The sequence below is a fragment of the Ranitomeya variabilis genome, chromosome 2, assembly GCF_051348905.1.
Source record: "Ranitomeya variabilis isolate aRanVar5 chromosome 2, aRanVar5.hap1, whole genome shotgun sequence".
Classification (NCBI taxonomy): Eukaryota; Metazoa; Chordata; class Amphibia; order Anura; family Dendrobatidae; genus Ranitomeya; species Ranitomeya variabilis.
In genome coordinates, this window is record NC_135233.1 from 511130791 (window position 1) to 511150062 (window position 19272).

Below are 19272 nucleotides of genomic sequence, written 5' to 3' on the forward strand. Positions count from 1 at the left end.
AGTCGATCTGTGACTGAACCAGGCTGTTCAGGCTGTACTGATGGGCGTTAGGCTGTCTCAGCAGGGAGTGCTAGCATGGAGTTGACACGGTTCTTCTGGACAGACATGCTATATGTGAAAACTTTGCTGAGTATTTCAGCGAGTCTGAGCCCACACCTTTTTTCTTAAAAGGCAATGAAATCCAATGAGCGATACTGCAGCAACTGCACCACCAGCAACTTCTCCCTGTGGGAGTTGAGTTTGGCACACACTATAACAGTAGTTTGTGACATGCACACTTTGTGATGTAGACACTGTTGGGATAAATTTCTGATTTAAAAAAAATTCTTTTTAACACCGTTATTCCAACTTTGCAAAAAAAGGAAATGAACATTCAAAAGGAGTGAACCAAAAATTCTAGGTGCACCTAAAAAAACATAAACAGTGGCAGCAGACCGAGTAGTGGTGTGCCATGTACAGAGATCAAATTAGACTAGTACAGTACTTCCCAAGAACTCAGCGAAGTAGTTTGTGGCATGCACACTTTGACACCTTGGTCCCAATTCATCATTGCCTTTGCTCATGATTTTTGTCAACAATTATGTTCCTTTGTACAGCCGTGGGTGGAGCTCTGCTGTTAACCTGTTAAATTCAGTTGTCAGTTTCTGTCAGTGGCGTTTAACACACTGGCATTGAGGGCACATTGTTCCATTGCATTCCCATATGGGTTGTCATGACAGCCAGGGGGCTGCTGATGACTTCCCCCCCCGTGCTGTCATTACCATCCACCTATGAAAGCCTGCCTGTGGCTGTCATATATAGGAGATTGTGATTTTCTCTATACATAGCAGTGATAATGAATCCTAAAAAAATTAAATGTTATGGGTTTTGGAAAATGGTGAAGAAGCAACAGGTTTTTTTTCTTCATACATTTCAGAATTTTTTTCACCAATTAAATAGAAAAAAAAACTATACATCTGTGTTCTCTTCCTGACCTGGACAATCACATTTTTTGCAATCTCAATGAACTTAGCATTTTTGTAACCTGTTTTTCAGTACACAATATAGTAGAATAAATGGTTTAATTTAAAAGTACAATTTGTCCCACAAAAAATAAGCCCTCATACGGCTATATTGATTTAAAAATAAAAAAGTTATGGCTCTTGGAAGAAGGCGAGAAAAAAATGAAAATTGCCATGTCATGAAGAGGGTTAAAACACCATCCACACTGGCAAACGTGGTGGCAGCATCATGCTGTGGGGATGTGGGGATTTTCTTCAGGAGGGACAGGAAAGCTGGTCAGAGATTTTGGGAAGATGGCTGGAGCTAAATACAGAGCAATCCTGGAAGAAAATCTGTTGGAGACTGTAAAAGACTTGAGTCTGGGGCACAGGTTCATCTTCCAGCAGGACAGCGACCCTAAACATACAGCCAGACCTTCAACAGAATAGTTTAGATGAAAGCATATTCATGTGTGTGTGAATGAACCAGTCACAGTCCAGACCTAAACCCATTTGAGAATCTGTGGCAAGACTTAAATTGCTGTCCACGAACACCTCCATCCAGTTTCACTGAGCGAGAGCGAGTTTGCAAAGAAGAAGGAGAAATTTCAACCTCCAGATGTGCAAACCTGGTAGAGACCTACTCCAAAAGACTAACAGCAGTAATTGCAGCGAAAGGTGGTCCTACAAAGTATTGAATCAAGAGGGGCTGAATACAAATGCACGTCACAAATTTATATTTCTAAATTTTTGGGAAAACCATGTGTATTCTTAACATTTCACAGATACTTGCTACTGTGTGTTGGTATATAACATAAAACCTCAATAATATACATTTCATTTTGTGGGTGTAACTTGGAAAACTTTACAGAGTATGAATACTTTTTCAAGTAGATAGAAAGATAAAAAAACACTTAATAGTAAAAAACATTTTCTAAAAGTAGAAGTCTTGCTTGGGTCAAGCAAGTCATTATGGCAGTAGACAATAGATCAGTGGAATCTGTATTGTGGTCTGATGAGTCACAGATTTTTGGTGATCGCGATGTTTTAGTGAGACGCAGTAAAGGTAAGCGGATTGTTTTTACATGTGGGTACCCACTATGAAACATGTAGGGGAAGGTGTTGTGATGGTGTGGGGCTGCTAAAGTTAAGGCATGCTTACCCAGCATGACTACCAGGGCAGTTTGTACAGAGATCACATCCCATCTGGTTTGGACTTAGTGAGTGTTAAAGGACAGGGTTTTTCCTCCACAATTTACTAAACTTAGGCCACGTTCACACTTTGCGGCCTGCTCTGCGGGTTAATCCCGCAGCGGAATTGATACATCTGCAGGGCAAAACCTCTGCGGTTATCCCTGCAGATTTATCGCGGTTTGTTCCGCGGTTTCCGCTGCGGGTTTCCGCCTATACTATTGATGCTGCATATGCAGCAATATGCAGCATCAATAGTAATGTAAAAAATAATAAAAATTGGTTATACTCACCCTCCGATGTCCGGATCTCCTCGGTGCTGCAGGCGGCTGTGCCGACAAGGACCTTCGTGACGTCACGGTCATGTGACCGCGGCGTCATCACGGTCATGTGACCGCGACGTCACCACAGGTCCTACTAGCACAGCAACTGAGACCGGACGCCGCGGGCAGCGCTGAGAGGTGAGTATAGCATCATTTTTTATTATTCTTTTTTTTACACCAAAATATGGTTCCCAGGGCCTGGAGGAGAGTCTCCTCTCCTCCACCCCGGGTACCATCTGCACATTATCCGCTTAACTTCCCGCAACGTGGGCACAGCCCCATGCGGAAAGTGAGTGGATCAATGCATTTCTATGGGTGCAGAATCGCTGCGATTCTGCACCAAGAAGTGACATGCTCCTTCTTTTTTTCCGCGGAAATCCGCAGCGTGGGCACAGCAGGTTTTGTTTTCCATAGGGTAACATTGTACTGTACCCTGCATGGAAAACTGCTGCGGATCCGCAGTGTCAAATCCGCTGCGGATTCGTGGCAAAACCCGCAAAGTGTGAACGTAGCCTTATAGTTACCAAAAGTGGGAACTCTCCTTACACCTCTATTGAGGTCCGAAATCAACTATTAACTCCAAAATTGACTACTAATCTACTATATAATTGTCTAAGGGGTACTTCCGTCTGTCTGTCTTTCTGTCTGTCTGTAATGGAAATCCCACGTGGCTGATTGGACTCGGCCGCCAGACCGTGACCAATCAGCGACGGGCACAGTCCGGCCGAGAATTAGTCCCTCCCTACTTCCGTCCAGTCAGTGCCCGGCGCCCGCTCTATACTGACCTCCAGCGGTGACACAGGGTTAATGGCAGCGTTAACGGACCGCGTTATGCCGCGGGTAATGCACTCCATTAACGCTGCTATTAACCCTGTGTGACCAACTTTTTACTATTGATGCTGCCTATGTAGCATCAATAGTAAAAAGATCTAATGTTAAAAATAATAAAAAAACAAAAAACCTGCTATTCTCACCTTCCGTTGTCCACCGATGCGAGTGCGGCTGCCGCCAGCTTCTGTTCCCAGATATGCATTGCAAAATTACCCAAAAGACTTAGCGGTCTCGTGAGACCGCTAAGTCATCTGGGTAATTTTGCAATGCATCACTGGGAACGGAAGCTGGCGGCAGCAGCGCGTGCATCGGGACAGCTTCGCTGGATGCCGGCGGGTGAGTATATAACTATTTTTTATTTTAAATATTTTTTTAACAGGGATATGGTGCCCACACTGCTATATACTACGTGGGCTGTGTTATATACTGTGTGGCTGCTATATACTACGTGGCCAGTGTTATATACTGCGTGAGCTGTGTTATATACTATGTGGTCTGTGTTATATATTGCGTGGACTGTGCTATATATTACGTGGGCTGTGTTATATACTGCGTGGCTGCTATTTACTACGTGGGCTGTGTTATATACTACGTGGGCTCTGCTATGTACTGCGTGGGCTGTGCTATATATTAAGTGGGCTGTGTTATATACTGCGTGGCTGCTATATACTATGTGGGCTGTGTTATATACTACTTGGGCAGTGTTATATACTGCGTGGCCACTGTTATATACTGCGTGGCCTGTGTTATATACCACGTGGGCAGTGTTATATACTGCGTGGGCTGTGCTATATATTACGTGGGCTGTTATATACTACGTGGCTGTGTTATAGACTGCATGTCTGCTACAGTATATACTACATGGCTCCCATATACTACGTGGCCTGTGCTATATACTATGTGGCTGCTATATATACATACATACATATGCTAGAATACCCGATGCGTTAGAATCGGGCCAACATCTAGTAATTAATATCCACTTAATATCACCACGTTATCTTTACTTTATACTATATACTAACTGAGACAAAACAGTGTAACAATAAAGGGTATTTATTACACACACAAGTCTACAGTCTATAACATACATATATATTTATACCCAAGCTGGCGACTATAAATATATTTACAAATACAAATACGTATACAAATATACGGATATGACAACTCTGATATAGTGATATCACTACAGTATACAGTGATATCCCAACAGTATCACACAGTAATAACCCACAATAACCAGTAATATCACAACAATTTCACACAATATAAAAACCCGAAATTAACTGTCCAAGTACCCAAAACACACATACAATATCAGCCCTCCCACCTATGGCTAGCTAACCCTAATGAATAGTATTGGGCCTATTAAGAAAAAGGGATACAGAGTATACTTAAGGCATGTCGATCCATCATCATTCCAGACAATGCAGGCACAGCAAAAAGAACCAGAGCACATGTGTCTTGTGCCTTTCATGTCCAGCTAGAAGAGGTGTGTCCAGCCCCAAGTGTGTGGGGATGAGGTCACAAATCTATTGTCCACTGGCCAAAGTCCTAAATGAAACCTGATATACCAGCTTGAGGAGGGGTTACTGAGCACATGTGGGGGAATTGTATATCACTAAACACATCTCTACGTAAAGATATACATTTTGGAACACTTCCGTTCAATATTCCCCCTGTTGTCGAGAACACGACAATGAAATTTGAGGGACGTTTTGTGCTGGGATTTATTTGCCTACTCAACCCCATTTATAACTAGTGACAGTTCAGGATGGAATGAATCATAATTCTGCACTTAGGTACCTAGACATCATCCACACAGCCATCAGCTCTTCCCTGCCGTTCACCGTAACCCAAATCTCTATCCACAGAGTACACCTTCTTCTTTCTTGGAGTCTTATTGCAGTCTTCAGCCTCTGTTCTGGTCTTTAATTATCAATCTTCAGGTATTGGCCCATCTCAAAGCCATCTTTCTTCAGTTGTGACTGGTCAGACTCTGGAACGGCTTCACCCTCACAGTCCATAGTCAGTCAACATCATCCTGTGTGCACCCGTCACCTTGCCAGACTTCACGTTACTCTCCTATAGCTTGATTCAGCAGGAATTTGAGTATGTCTGGCATGATGAGACTGCTGGATGTCACAGGTTGTTTTTTTTTTTTTTTTTTCTGGGCCTCGCGGACTCAGGCACTGGAAACGACGTTCATCAGACATGCATCAGACACGACTTCCATCAGGCACTTCTCCTGTAATTGTGATTGAAGATCATTGATGAGGTTCCTCCATAGATAGATACGCAGATCTTTACAAGGCAGGTCAGAATTTCTGGAGTAGGAGGGATGTCACAGTACCTAAGTAGACTGCGGGAAGAACACCGTCTAATTCTAACCGACATTCAATCCATCCCTTACAAACTTCACCATTGCTAGGGTTAAAGTGGCAAATAACTTAGAAGCTGTGGGGACATGTCCCTAGAGAACCTCACTCTTTTTCTCCACTCACACAAAACACATATATTACAATTCCATAATGCATATAGAGACTTAAGCTAAAATAGCATGGCTGCTAATGATCCATAATGCACATGCAGATCATTGATCCACGTACAGTTGGAGTTATCTACTGGCTGTAAATGCATGAACACCTTCACATGAACACACTTACTGAGTATGTCAATGTACATGTCAATGTAGTATGTCAATGTAGTCCTGGACTTACACCTAAAGTGTCTATATGCACACATATGGATTTACTACACAGTAACATGACAATGAATATAATATCATTATTATATACAATATATATATATATATTGGATTCGGGGTAAAGGACTGGATTTTTCTTATGTCCTTAACCCCCTTCACTGGCTGAGTTAATGGTGCTCAGCATGACTTCCGTGCAGTTGGGTGTCCAGTCTTTTGGTCTTCCTGCAGATCATAAACAGTCCAATATATATAAAATAATGACCAGGAGGAAAATGGCAGGACGAAGTGGCGTTGGGTTTTATTACAGTCTCCTCCTCATGGCTGAAAGCTGAGAGGAGATGTTTCAGCTCAGCACCAAACATAAGAGGGGTGTTTTGGATTCTCTCAGGGGCATCTGGGCAAAGGTCAAGACTTCTTCTCTGGAGTGATAGGTGCTCTTAAGCATAGACACCTAAAATGGGACAAAAGGAACAGCGGTGACGTCACCACTGTGCTCTGCTTTACGGCCGGCCGGCGCTGACACATTCAGTGCAGGGAAGGCACCGGCGGGGGACGTGACAGACATCAGAAGGTGAGTATGTAGTGTTTTTTTTTTTTTTACTTTTACAATGGTAAACCGGGTAAACATCGGGTTACTAAGCGCGGCCCTGCGCTTAGTAACCCGATATTTACCCTGGTTACAAGTGAACACATCGCTGGATCGGTGTCACACACACCGATCCAGCGATGACAGCGGGTGATCAGCGACCAAATAAAGGTCCTGATCATTACCTACGACCAACGATCTCCCAGCAGGGGCCTGATCGTTGGTCGCTGTCACACTATAACAAGATCGTCAGCGGGATCGTTGCTACGTCACAAAAAGCGTGACGTTGCAACGATATCGTTAACGATATCATTATGTGTGAAGGTACCTTTAAACAAAACCATGTTATCCGTCCAAACTTCAAGGTCTTAGCATCACACAGTATAACATGACACTCCATCGTGTACATCCGTTATCTGTCCATGCTTCTTCGCCTATCTTAGTTCACATAACAACAACCTTTATCCAATCTAAGATGCACAGGAAAACAAACAAACAAAGTCAATTTTACAGCTGAACTTCAAAGCTTAGGTGAACACACACCTCCCTACCTATCTAAGGGTACCGTCACACAGTGGCATTTTTATCGCTACGACGGCACGATTCGTGACGTTCTAGCGATATAGTTACGATCTCGCAGTGTCTGACACGCAGCAGCGATCAGGGACCCTGCTGAGAATCGTGCATGGTAGCAGATCGTTTGAAACTTTCTTTCGTCGCTGGATCTCCCGCTGTCATCGCTGGATCGTTGTGTGTGACAGCGATCCAGCGATGCGTTCGCTTGTAACCAGGGTAAACATCGGGTTACTAAGCGCAGGGCCGCGCTTAGTAACCCGATGTTTACCGTGGTTACCAGCGTAAAAGTAAAAAAAAACAAACCGTACATACTCACCATCTGATGTCTGTCAGGTCCCTCGCCGTCTGCTTCCTGCTCTGACTGTCTGCCGGCCGGAAAGTGAGAGCAGATCACAGCGGTGACGTCACCGCTGTGCTCTGCTCTCACTGTACGGCCGGATCTCAGTCAGAGCAGGAAGCGGACGGCAAGGGACCTGACGGACATCAGATGGTGAGTATGTAGTGTTTGTTTTTTTTTACTTTTACGCTGGTAACCACGGTAAACATCGGGTTACTAAGCGCGGCCCTGCGCTTAGTAACCCGATGTTTACCCTGGTTACCCGGGGACTTCGGCATCGTTGGTCGCTGGAGAGCGGTCTGTGTGACAGCTCCCCAGCGACCACACAACCACTTACCAACGATCACGGCCAGGTCGTATCGCTGGTTGTGATCGTTGGTAAATCGTTATGTGAGACGGTACCCTTAGTTCAAGCAACAAATCAGAGCGTCCATGGATGGAACTCTATTATCCTGCGATCTGTGTTACTCTTATCATTCTGAATTCTATGGAAAACTGGAGCTAAAAAAAACAAGTACCAGTAAATAAACCTCATTTACTTAACAGGGGGTCTTATAGAAAACGGCAAACAACCAACAACTAACAAATCCTGTTATCATTGCAATCACAATGAACCTCAGATAAGGCCCTTCTGCCTCCTGGCTGGTCCTCACTGGTCTAACAATACATTTCACTTACAAAAGAGCAAACTTGGCAAATAGAAGAAGAGTAAAAGAAACTAAAACAAAACAGACAATCAGAAAGACCAGAGGCCAGACTGAAACGCTGAAAACTGAGTTTACATCAAGGCCTCACTAGCCTCCCTGGTTGTAATCGGCCATTTTGAGGAGTCTGCCCATGGCCGGGCACAGACTGAGAGAAAATGCCATTATGTCTGCGAAAATGCCTGTGCTCCCTGACAATATTGCTAGGCCCCTCACAATTACTTGTGCTGTAACCGTTCCTTGCAATATGTCCAAAGTGACCACATTGAAAACATTTCACAGCATAATATTTCCTCTCCTTCATTGTACCCGGCCATTTGCAGAACCTGGCAATATGGCCAGAGCCAGTACAGGCATAACATCTAACACATGAACACATGCCATGCCTGATTTAGGGGCCCAGACAGAACATATTTCCTTCTGTCTGGAACTTTTAAACTCTTCCATTACTAAGGATGCATTTTTAACAATGTCACGTTTGAACTTTCTTTGTAATTTAGACAGCACTTATCTGTCATTACTTTTTGTTATTGGATCAAAATTTAATTAAATATTTGATCCCTCACCTGTTCCGTCACTCCCCCCTTTTTGCCCTGCACAGGGCACAATTGGTCCGGGATCTGACCTTGTGTTCAGAGACAAAGAGAAGGCCGGCACCATATTTGAAAAATCATTGATGATATTTTTCAGACTAGTAATCAGTTGGGAACTAGTATCCAGCTCCACACTGCACTGATTAATAATGGCATCACTAGCTGCTGCCATTTTCTTCACAGGTTTGATCTCAGCCCCAGACTGAATCAGCTGGGCTTCCATATCAGCACAATGATTTTTCATTTTCAGCAGTTGTGATTCAAGACTGGCAATCTGCTTTTCTCTGTCCACATTATTCTGATTTTTCTCTGCCAGTTGTGTCTGTAAGGCACACACTCTCTGCACATTAGTCACACAACACTGGCAGTGGAAATTTGGGGAATCTGCATTACACAAGAATCCCTAATACACACAGATCAGTTTAGCTAACATTTGTAGTTGTTTACTTGATTTATTCAAGACCGACAGTTTCTCTATGCACATGCTGTCATGCCTACATGCTTGTTACAATAGGGCAGACCACAGCATTTCTGCAGATTTGGGTACAGTGGGGGTTCTTGGGTGAAATTTACTGTGCTTTGCTAATCTTTTAAGGGTTGATAAGTCCATACTCACTCTTCCTGAAGCCATCTTGGTCGTCCTCCTTGTCCCTTCTCTGCTGCTTGAAAAAGGTCCTTTTACCTCTGGAACACCTTTTCCTGACCAGCTGGGCTTTACCTTGAGAATGGCTATGACTCTTTGGAAGATTGGACTGGTAAAGATCACCCCAAACTCTCAAAGATTACCAAGCAAAGGAAAAAAAAATGTTAAAAATCAGAAGACTGGGTTCTCTGTTATTGATTTTGTTCCATATATAGCTTGTATTGAAAATCTGTGTCACCCATCTGAACTATCAGCGCTCTGAATGCACAGAATTACACAATAGTTCACCCTGTATTAATCTAATCTGTCCACGTCACTCCGGCCTGATCAGTTCACAGACGATGACCAGAAATTCATACAGCAAAACATAAAAAACAAAATCTAAACAGTGGGCCTGTAGCTCGCCATTGTTAAAGGACAGGGTTTTTCCTCCACAATTTACTAAACTTATAGTTACCAAAAGGGGCAACTCTCCTTACACCTCTATTGAGGTCCGATATCAACTATTAACGCCAAAATTGACTACTAGTAATTAATATCCACTTAAAACCACAATGTTATATGTACTGTATATATACACAAATATACGGATATCACAACTCTGATATAGTATAGTAATATCACTACAGTATACAGTGATATCCCAACAGTATCACACAGTAATAAACCACAATAACCAGTAATATCAGAACAGTATCACACAATATAAAAACCCGCAATTAACTGTCCGATTACCCAAATCACACATACAATATTAGCCTTCCCACCTATGGCTAGCTAACCCTAATGAATAGTACTGGGCCTATTAAGAAAAGGGGATACAGAGTATAGTTAAGCCATGTGGGTCCATCATCATTCCAGGCAATGCAGGCACAGCAAAAAGAGCCAGAGCACATGTGTCTTGTGCCTTTTATGTCCAGCTAGTAGAGGTGTGTCCAGCCCCAGGTGTGTGGGGATGAGGTCACAAATCTATTGTCTACTGGCCTAAGGGTACCGTCTCACATAACGATTTACCAACGATCACGACCAGCGATACGACCTGGCCGTGATCGTTGGTAAGTGGTTGTGTGGTCGCTGGGGAGCTGTCACACAGACCGCTCTCCAGCGACCAACGATGCCGAGGTTCGCTGGTAAGCAGGGTAAACATCGGGTTACTAAGCGCAGGGCCGCGCTTAGTAACCCGATGTTTACCGTGGTTACCAGCGTAAAAGGAAAAAAAAACAAACCGTACATGCTCACCATCTGATGTCCGTCAGGTCCCTTGCCGTCCGCTTCCTGCTCTGACTGAGATCCGGCCGTACAGTGAGAGCAGAGCGCAGCAGTGACGTCACCGCTGTGATCTGCTCTCACTTTCCGGCCGGCAGACAGTCAGAGCGGGAAGCAGACGGCAAGGGACCTGACGGACATCAGATGGTGAGTATGTACGTTTTTTTTTTTTTAATTTTACGCTGGTAACCACGGTAAACATTGTGTTACTAAGCGCGGCCCTGCGCTTAGTAACCCGATGTTTACCCTGGTTACAAGCGAACGCATCGCTGGATCGCTGTCACACACAACGATCCAGCGATGACAGCGGGAGATCCAGCGACGAAAGAAAGTTTCAAACGATCTGCTACCACGTACGATTCTCAGCAGGGTCCCTGATCGCTGCTGCATGTCAGACACTGCGAGATCGTAACTATATCGCTAGAACGTCACGAATCGTGCCGTTGTAGCGATAAAAATGCCACTGTGTGACGGTACCCTAAGTCCTAAATGAAACCTGATATACCAGCTTGAGGAGGGGTTACTGAGCACATGTGGGGGAATTGTATATCACTAAACACATCTCTAGGTAAAGATATACATTTTGGAACACTTCCCTTCTACAGTGAGACAATCATTTGTATTGCATCAGGGCAATGACCTAAAACACATCTTCAGACTGTATAAGGGCTATGTGACCAAGAGGGAGAGGGATATAGTGATGCATAAGATGCCAAGCATCTGTACAATCACCTGACCTCAACCCAACTGAGATGATTTAGGATGAGCTGCACTGTAGAATGAATGCAAAGCAGCCAACAATGTTCAGCACCGGTTGGAAAGATATTCCAGGTGATTATTTGGTGAATATATAAAACAAAATACACTTGTATAATAAATAGATAATAATACCAATTAAATCATTAATTATGTCATTGGTGTAATTATCCATTTATTTATTCTACTGGAGTATCCTGTTTTATAATTCTAATTGGTATACTTTGGTAGTCTTGTCATTATTTTGGATTATTTATGGTGTTTCCTTCTTTTGGTAGGTTTAGACTACTTGATGAGGTTGTTTGAGAGAATGAAAGCTGTAGTTAGAGTAAAAGTGTGTGTGTGTGTGTGTGTGTGTGTGTGTGTGTGTGTGTGTGTGTGTGTGGGGGGGGGGTAATTTGAGGTATCTATGGTTCAACATATATTCTGGTCTATTATGTCTATAATTTCAATAAGAGCAAGGAAAACCATGGAATGAACAGTTGTGCATTTAATCATAATCACATATATCAGTGCGTGCTCACCCCAACAAATTACAGTCCTTTCTCCTGGAGCAGACTTCATACACAGAAGAGGTTCGATCCCACCACTCTGGTATCCATATCAGTTCAAGATCCAGTAGCTTCCAGCACAAAATAGAAGTGTTCAACTCCGGGTACATTTCACCCTGAACATGCTGCAGCTTCCACACGGTTCTCTGCAGCTCTCACAAACAGCTTTGGGAGTCTCCATTCAGGGAGAGACACCAGCATGTCTCTCTCTCTCAGCTACAGCTCACATTTTGGCTGGTCACTCACCAGTAGCACACTCAACTTTGATCAACATCCAGTATAATTACACTTTCACACTATGCTATACTCAGCGGCACCTGTGTCAAATGGTTCCTGTGCTAAAAGGGTCCTGCTGCCCAAGTATGAGGCGTAGGGTTGTGATGCTTGGTAATCAGAGCAGTGGCTTCTGTGCCCAGTGGATCTTTCTGCATTCTGATCATACAGTATATTGAAACTCTGCTCTAAAAGGGTGGAGCTAAAGGCCGAGTCATCCAATTAGTGCAAGCTTTGCATTGCACTCACTAGTGGATCAGAGAGCGACTTTTGCTACACTAAACTGCTCTTTAACTGAGCTATTCCCCCATCGAAGCAATATACATAAATGTTCTATTTTCAATGTGCACTGACAGTGCACTCTCTTATTAGCTCATCACTTCTCATTAAAAGTGTCGAGGGAGTGCAGTCTCTCTGTGTATTGAAAATAAATATTGTGCAGGGAGCCTGTTTCCTCTGATAACATCCCGTCTGAGTATCCCAGCATGCACTGGGGATTCTAAAATGAAACGTCATCAAACCATAAGATACAAATATAAATTTAGCTGTTAGTGTAGAAAGTGAACTGTAGGGACCTTTTAGATAAAGTGTATTAGATTATTACAGTAAATAAATATTTAAAATTAAAGTAAATGTCCTTTTTGGACCAACCCTTTAAAGCATTAATTATTTTATGTAAAATTGCACACAGATTTTGAAGGAACTGAGCAGGTGGGTTCTTTCAAACATCTTGGAGAACAAGCCACATATCTTCTGTGGAAGTACAAGGTGGGTCCATGATGATGACTCTGTGAGTCTATATCATCACTACCTGGACTCCTTGTTCTTTAAGCTGAATATAGTTTTTAATAAAATTTTAATAAAATTGGCTGTATGTTTAGGGCCATTGTCCTGTTGCAAAATAAATTGCAGCCTATCAGATGCCTCCCTGGTAGTATTGCATTATGAATAAGTAACTGCCTTCATTTCTCAGCAATGAAGACGCCATTAATCCTGACCAAATCCGCAACTCCTTTTGCTAAAAGGCAAGCCGAAACTTGTAAGAACCTCCACCATGCTTCACTGTTGACTGCGGACACTCCTGTTGTACCACTCTCCAGCTCTTTGGCAAACAAACTGTCTTCTTTTATAGGCAGATATTTCAAACTTTGACTCATCAGTCCAGAGCACTTACTGCCATTTTTCTACACTCTAGTTTGTATGTTTTCACAAAAAGAGAATAAAGAGTCCTGCAAGTGATAATATAGCCCCTACAGAACCCCGATCTTATCAAGTCTATCAGGATTACATGTAGAGATGTGCGCAAGACCACATCCAAAGAACATTTGTGGTTTGTTTTTCAAGATGTTTAGAAAAACCTCTTCAACCTACATATGAAAATTATCATTATTTCCTGTTTAGTAATGTTGGTTACTAATACACCTGACTGTAATACTACAACATCTTGAACTATGTGCAAGTGTACCATGAAGAATAATTGATGCAGTTTTGAAAGCAAAGAATGGTCACACCAAATATTCATGTGATTTAGATTTTTGTTCATTCACTTTGCATTTTGTTATTTCATAAAAATAAACTATTAATGCTTATGTTTTTTAGAGCATTATTACTCTGGAGGACTTTTTCTACAACTGCATGACTCTTTTGCACAATACTGCATATTTATCTATTCTAGTAGAATTACCTGACTTTCCACGGGTCTGTTTGGTTAAAATGTTTCTCTTTGTATACTTGGTTAAAAACTTGGTTACTGATATGATGCGAATATATCTGAGTTGTTATGCTCAGAAATGCTACATCTTTCTGGTGTTGTCCTGAAGTAATTTACATTAACATTTGCTTTTGTATTCCATTTTTTTGTTAATTGTAGGCTGTTAGGCTAATCAGGCATTTTAGAAAGTTTTAAACTGGATATCAACTCTCTAGGGTCTATATGCAGAATTTTGAGCAAATTGGTCCATTTGTTTTTACCTTAAAAAAATATTTTCTTTTGTATTCTGCATTTTTGTGAATATGATGAGAATGGTAGGTCTTAGAGATCTGAAACCTGGCGTAAATTGTTCCAAAGTTCCTGGTTTACTTATGTAACAACTTGGGGCAAATTGGTCCAGTTGCTTGGTTGTAAATTAATGCTTGCTTTTGTGTTCAGTTTTTTTGGCGAGTACCTCGAGAACTGTAGGTCTAGAGAGCTAAAACTTGGATTAAGCCCGTTGAAGTTCTTGATTTACCAGTGTCACATTTTGGCCAAATTGGTCCAGTCGCTTGGTCATAAATTATTTGCCTTCATGTTCCGTTTTTTGGCACAAATGTCAAGAACTGTAGGTTTTAGAGGGCTGAAACCTGAAGTAAAAACTTCCGAAGCTCCTGATTTTCCTATATACTTAGTGTGGTGCCAATTGGTCTGTTCGTTTGGTTGAAAATAAACATTCGCTTTGCCGTTCTATTTTTCTGATATATTGAGAACAGTAGGTCCTGAAGAGTTTAAACCTGGTCTAAAATTTAATTAATATTTGCTTCTGTGTTCTGTTTTTTGGTGAATTTCTTGAGAACACTTTTACACAGAATTAGTCGAATATGTCAAAAACTGCAGGATTTAGAGAGCTAAAACATGGTGTGATACCTTCTAAAATTCCTCACTTACCTATGTGGCAAATTTGGAGCAGATTGGTCAAATTGTTTGACTGTAAATTAATATTTCCATTTCTGTTCCTATATTTTTTGTGAATATCTCAAGAATAGTAGGCCTAGAGAGCTTAAATATGGTTCAACATCTACTGAAATTCCTAATTTACCTATATGGCAAATTTGGATAACATTGGTCCGGTCATTTGGCCGTAAATTAATATTTGCATTTGAGTTCCTTTTTATGGTGAATATCTTGAGAATAGTAGGTGCAAGAAAGCTGAAGCCCAATGTAAAACCTTCCGAAGCTGGCTGTGATTAATTACTTTCTTGTAACATTTTCTTTGTCTGAATATCTCAAGAATGATAGATCCTAGAGTGTAGAAACTAGGTCTAGAACCGTCAGAAGAGCCTGATTTTACCTGTGTGACAGATTTGGTGCAGATTTCTCTGTTCGTATAGCCATGCACAATAACGAATCATCATACATCAGACAATGGACAGCAGACGGCAGAATGTCATTTTATATAGATAATAGATATATTATATATACCATATATTATGTAGCAATTCTTAATCTGCATTCTAAATAAGACATATGTAACCAATTTGTTCTCATATGTTATTTATTACTCTTATAATTTGATTGGAACATTTTTGAGACATTTTTAATGCCTAGATAATTTTATCTAATGCAATAGCTTCTTTCTGTGGGCAATGACATAATATATATTTAAGACATGGATAGTAAAGGTTTCAAGTGTATCATGTAAGAAATAGTTCAAGGATACTGTATGAAGTGTATATCTGTTCACCACTGTTTATATACGAAACCTCAGCAGCTTAATTGGATATAGATTTTTTATTTTGTTCCAAAATTTGAGCAATTCTTAGTTAATCCTAGGAACTATTTTTTGTACTATATCCAATATGATATGGCTCTTTCTTGTTATTATTTCAGCATAATGGATACTTTAATTTCCTAAAATTGATTGTAGAGGAACCTTAAAGGTGTTGTCTTATATAAGGATACTTCTTTTTCATATGCCTTACTAGAGCACTTGGACCTTTTAGAAGAGAATGCCCCACTTTGTAAGGGTGCTTTTCACATTGCGTTTAGTTACACGTTCGTGAGTCCCGTCGGAACCTGCACCAACTGGGCCATAGACTATAATGGTTTCAGCAGAGCGAATATGTGCTCTGCCGTGCATCATTTTTCGGACATATGTGCCTACTGAATGCGGACAATCAGACATGGTAGACTGCATCTGGGTGTCCTCCTCCTGTAAGTGTATACACCCAAAAATGATGCACAGCAGAGCACACGTTCAGAAATGTGCACTCTGCCTGCACTATTTTAGTCTATGGCCCTGTCGGCGCATACTTCCAAATCTCATTTTAAGGGGGGTTTGGACGTAAGCCCCGATGGGACCAACGAACATGTAGCTAAACGCCATGTGAAAGCACCCTAACAGAATACAAAATTACTTTGTAAGAGTCACTATTTTCACAAGTTTTAGTCTATACCCGTTTGCTTTTTTTTCACTGTTGGCTCATATCTTTTATATCATTTCACACTTATATTCATGACTAGTTTGCATGCTATATCCAACTATTAGACTTTATTAGGGTAATGATCTCGGATCTTTTGCTTAATTTGAGTTTAATTTTTGTGTTTTGATAATGCCCGCTCTCCGTCCCCTATTCAAATTACAAGAATATTAATGGTCTTAAAGGCTATTTACTGTACACCTTCTTCCAGATTTTTCCCTTTTTCATTTGCAAGATTGCAGCGTGGAACTTAGGCCTCTTTCACACTTCCGTTTTTTACAATCAGTCACAATCCGACAAAATGTTGAAAAGACTGATCCTGTGCTGATTGTATGCACTGGAGCCTTTTTTTGACGGTTCCAGTGCATCCTAGAAGGCTATGTGCACACGTTGTGTATGGATCTTCGCCACGGTTTTTCGCTGCGAAAATGCATACAAAACTCAATCCATGTTAAAAATAATTTTTAAAAAAATCGTGATATTCTTTTCATCCGGCGTCCCGCGCAGCCCCCATAGCCTTGCTGATGCTCGCGATGCTCCGTTCCCAGTGATGCATAGCGAGACAATGACCTGTGATGACGTAGCGGTCTCGCGAGACTGCTATGTCATCAGGTCATTTTGCTATGCATCACTGGGAACGCGAGCATCGGGAAGGCTGCGGAGGCCACGCGGGATGCCGGAAGGTAAGAATATCACGATTTTTAATTTGTTTTATTATTTTTAACATTATATCATTTTACTATTGATGCTGCATAGGCAGCATCAATAGTAAAAAGAGAGAGAGCACGCATTCTCAGTTTGAAAAGACTGCATCCGTTGCTGGATTATTGCTTTTCACAGTCAGCGATGGATCCTGCGTCCATAGGCTTCCATTATAGCCAATGATGGATGGTGCAGGATCCGTCGCTGAGCGATTTTCCGACGTACACAAAAAACATTTCTATGTGCGTTGTCTCCGCCCGACAGACAGCAATTTTATGATGGATCCAGTGCACGACGGATGAAACGTGTGGCCATCCGTCACAATCCATCGCTAATACAAGTCTATGAGAAAAAAATGGATCCAGCAGCACCATTTGCTGGATCCGTTTTTTTCACAAAACGACGCATTGTGACGGAAAAAGAAAGGCGGAAGTGTGAAAGAGGCCTTAGTGTTATTTTAGTAATTTTTCCATGTCAAAGGTGTCAATAATCATTACATGAAAATCAGTACCAAAATTGGGACGGCCAATCTACTTTTGCAAATATGCAGATTTAATCATAAAAATTGAACATAAGTTTAAAATGTTATTTACCTCGATAAAAGAAATTTTTAGCAGACCAAGATGCCAAAGAAAATCTGTATGTTGGTATCTAAAAGGATTGAAAGTTTTTGATTGTATTTTTTACTTTTCGTTTTTCAGGTGTTTGTCTTTATAATCGTAAAGATCTGCTGCAACGTCCTGCACATGTGGCAACCAAAACATTTCAAGCTCTTCGTATCTTTGTGAATGATGAACTGAACGAACTCCATGCAGGTCTTCAGGCAGCTCAGAAGATTCTAAGACCAGGAGGGAGACTTGTTGCCATTTCATTTCATTCCTTAGAAGACCGAATAGTTAAGAGATTTCTGTGTGGAATACCCATGGACGAAAAGCCAAATCTAAGTGCTAGGCATAGAATTAGACAAGGCAATAGGGAATTTGCAGAAATAGATGAGGATGATGAACAGTTCCCAAATCCTCAGCATAATCACCCATGGAAAATTCTACAACGAAAGGTTCTTACACCTGAGTACCAGGATGTTCTTGAAAATCCACGAGGAAGGTCTGCAAAACTCCGAGCTGCTGTAAAAATATATTAATATATATTTTGTTTTTTTCATTTTCTATAATCTGCTCCAAGGAGGTTGTCCTGGATTAAGTTTTGAGTACAGGCTTTCAGACATTAAAAAACAACAAACACAGTTGTGCTCGCTCTCCTCAAGTCCAGCACCTCATCTCCGCAACTGCCCTAGTCTTTAGCGACAGGCTGCAGTGGTGATATCATGACTACAGCGAACCAATTATATGTCTCAGAGATGATGGTTGGGTCGATAAGTAAGACCAACTGAGTCCAATGATTGACTGCAATGGTTCCATAGTTATGACACCACTTCTGTAGTCTGTCAGCAAAGACCGGGGCGGCAACAGAGAGGTAGACCGGGTTCTCACTTGCGAGTGCAATGCAAGAAACTCACATGAGTCTCTCGCAACCGGAGTGTGCGGCTGCATGTATTTCTATGCAGCTGAACGCTCCGCTCCCGAGAGCCGGCGGCAGTGCTGAATATTGAGGCAAGAGACTCATGCGAGTTTCTCGCATTGCACTCACAAGTGTGACCCTGACCGTAGTGTGATTATAGCTGAGTTTAATATTGTCTATGTAGGCAGGCCACTACTGAAGTAAAAATGAATCCCAGAAAACGACCTTAAAATATTTTTTTCAATTTTGTTGTTTTTTTGTCAAAGTTATGTATTTAACATAGAATTTATTTACTTTTGTATTTTGCTCTTGAGAAATAAAGACATCAGATACTTGTTTGTCTGTAGCTATCTCAATGAATTAATCTGCAGCGCCATAGACTTTGACTTGAGCAGCAGTGTGCTTGATTGGAGTGAAATCTGTCAGTGGCTTAAAGAGGCTGACTGCCTTAGGATGGTGTCACAAAGCATATTTATGGAAAACACCACTCTAGTTTTTGAATTGAAGACAGAATTGTATTAAAAAGACATAGAAAATGTAAATAAAGGACTTCTTCTTT

The 19272-nt window shown here is 41.5% G+C and overlaps 1 protein-coding gene across 3 annotated transcripts in view; it reads left to right on the top strand.

Annotated features, from left to right (window-relative positions):
- Positions 1 to 19048, top strand: part of METTL15 (methyltransferase 15, mitochondrial 12S rRNA N4-cytidine) — a 611732-nt gene extending 592684 nt beyond the window's left edge. For all 3 annotated transcript variants that reach the window (XM_077288052.1, XM_077288049.1, XM_077288048.1), the window contains exon 6: positions 17897 to 19048. In XM_077288052.1, coding sequence (XP_077144167.1) covers positions 17897 to 18336 — 440 coding nt within the window. In that variant the 3' untranslated portion in view covers positions 18337 to 19048. The remainder of the gene's footprint in view (positions 1 to 17896) is intronic.
- The last annotated feature ends 224 nt before the right edge of the window (positions 19049 to 19272 follow it).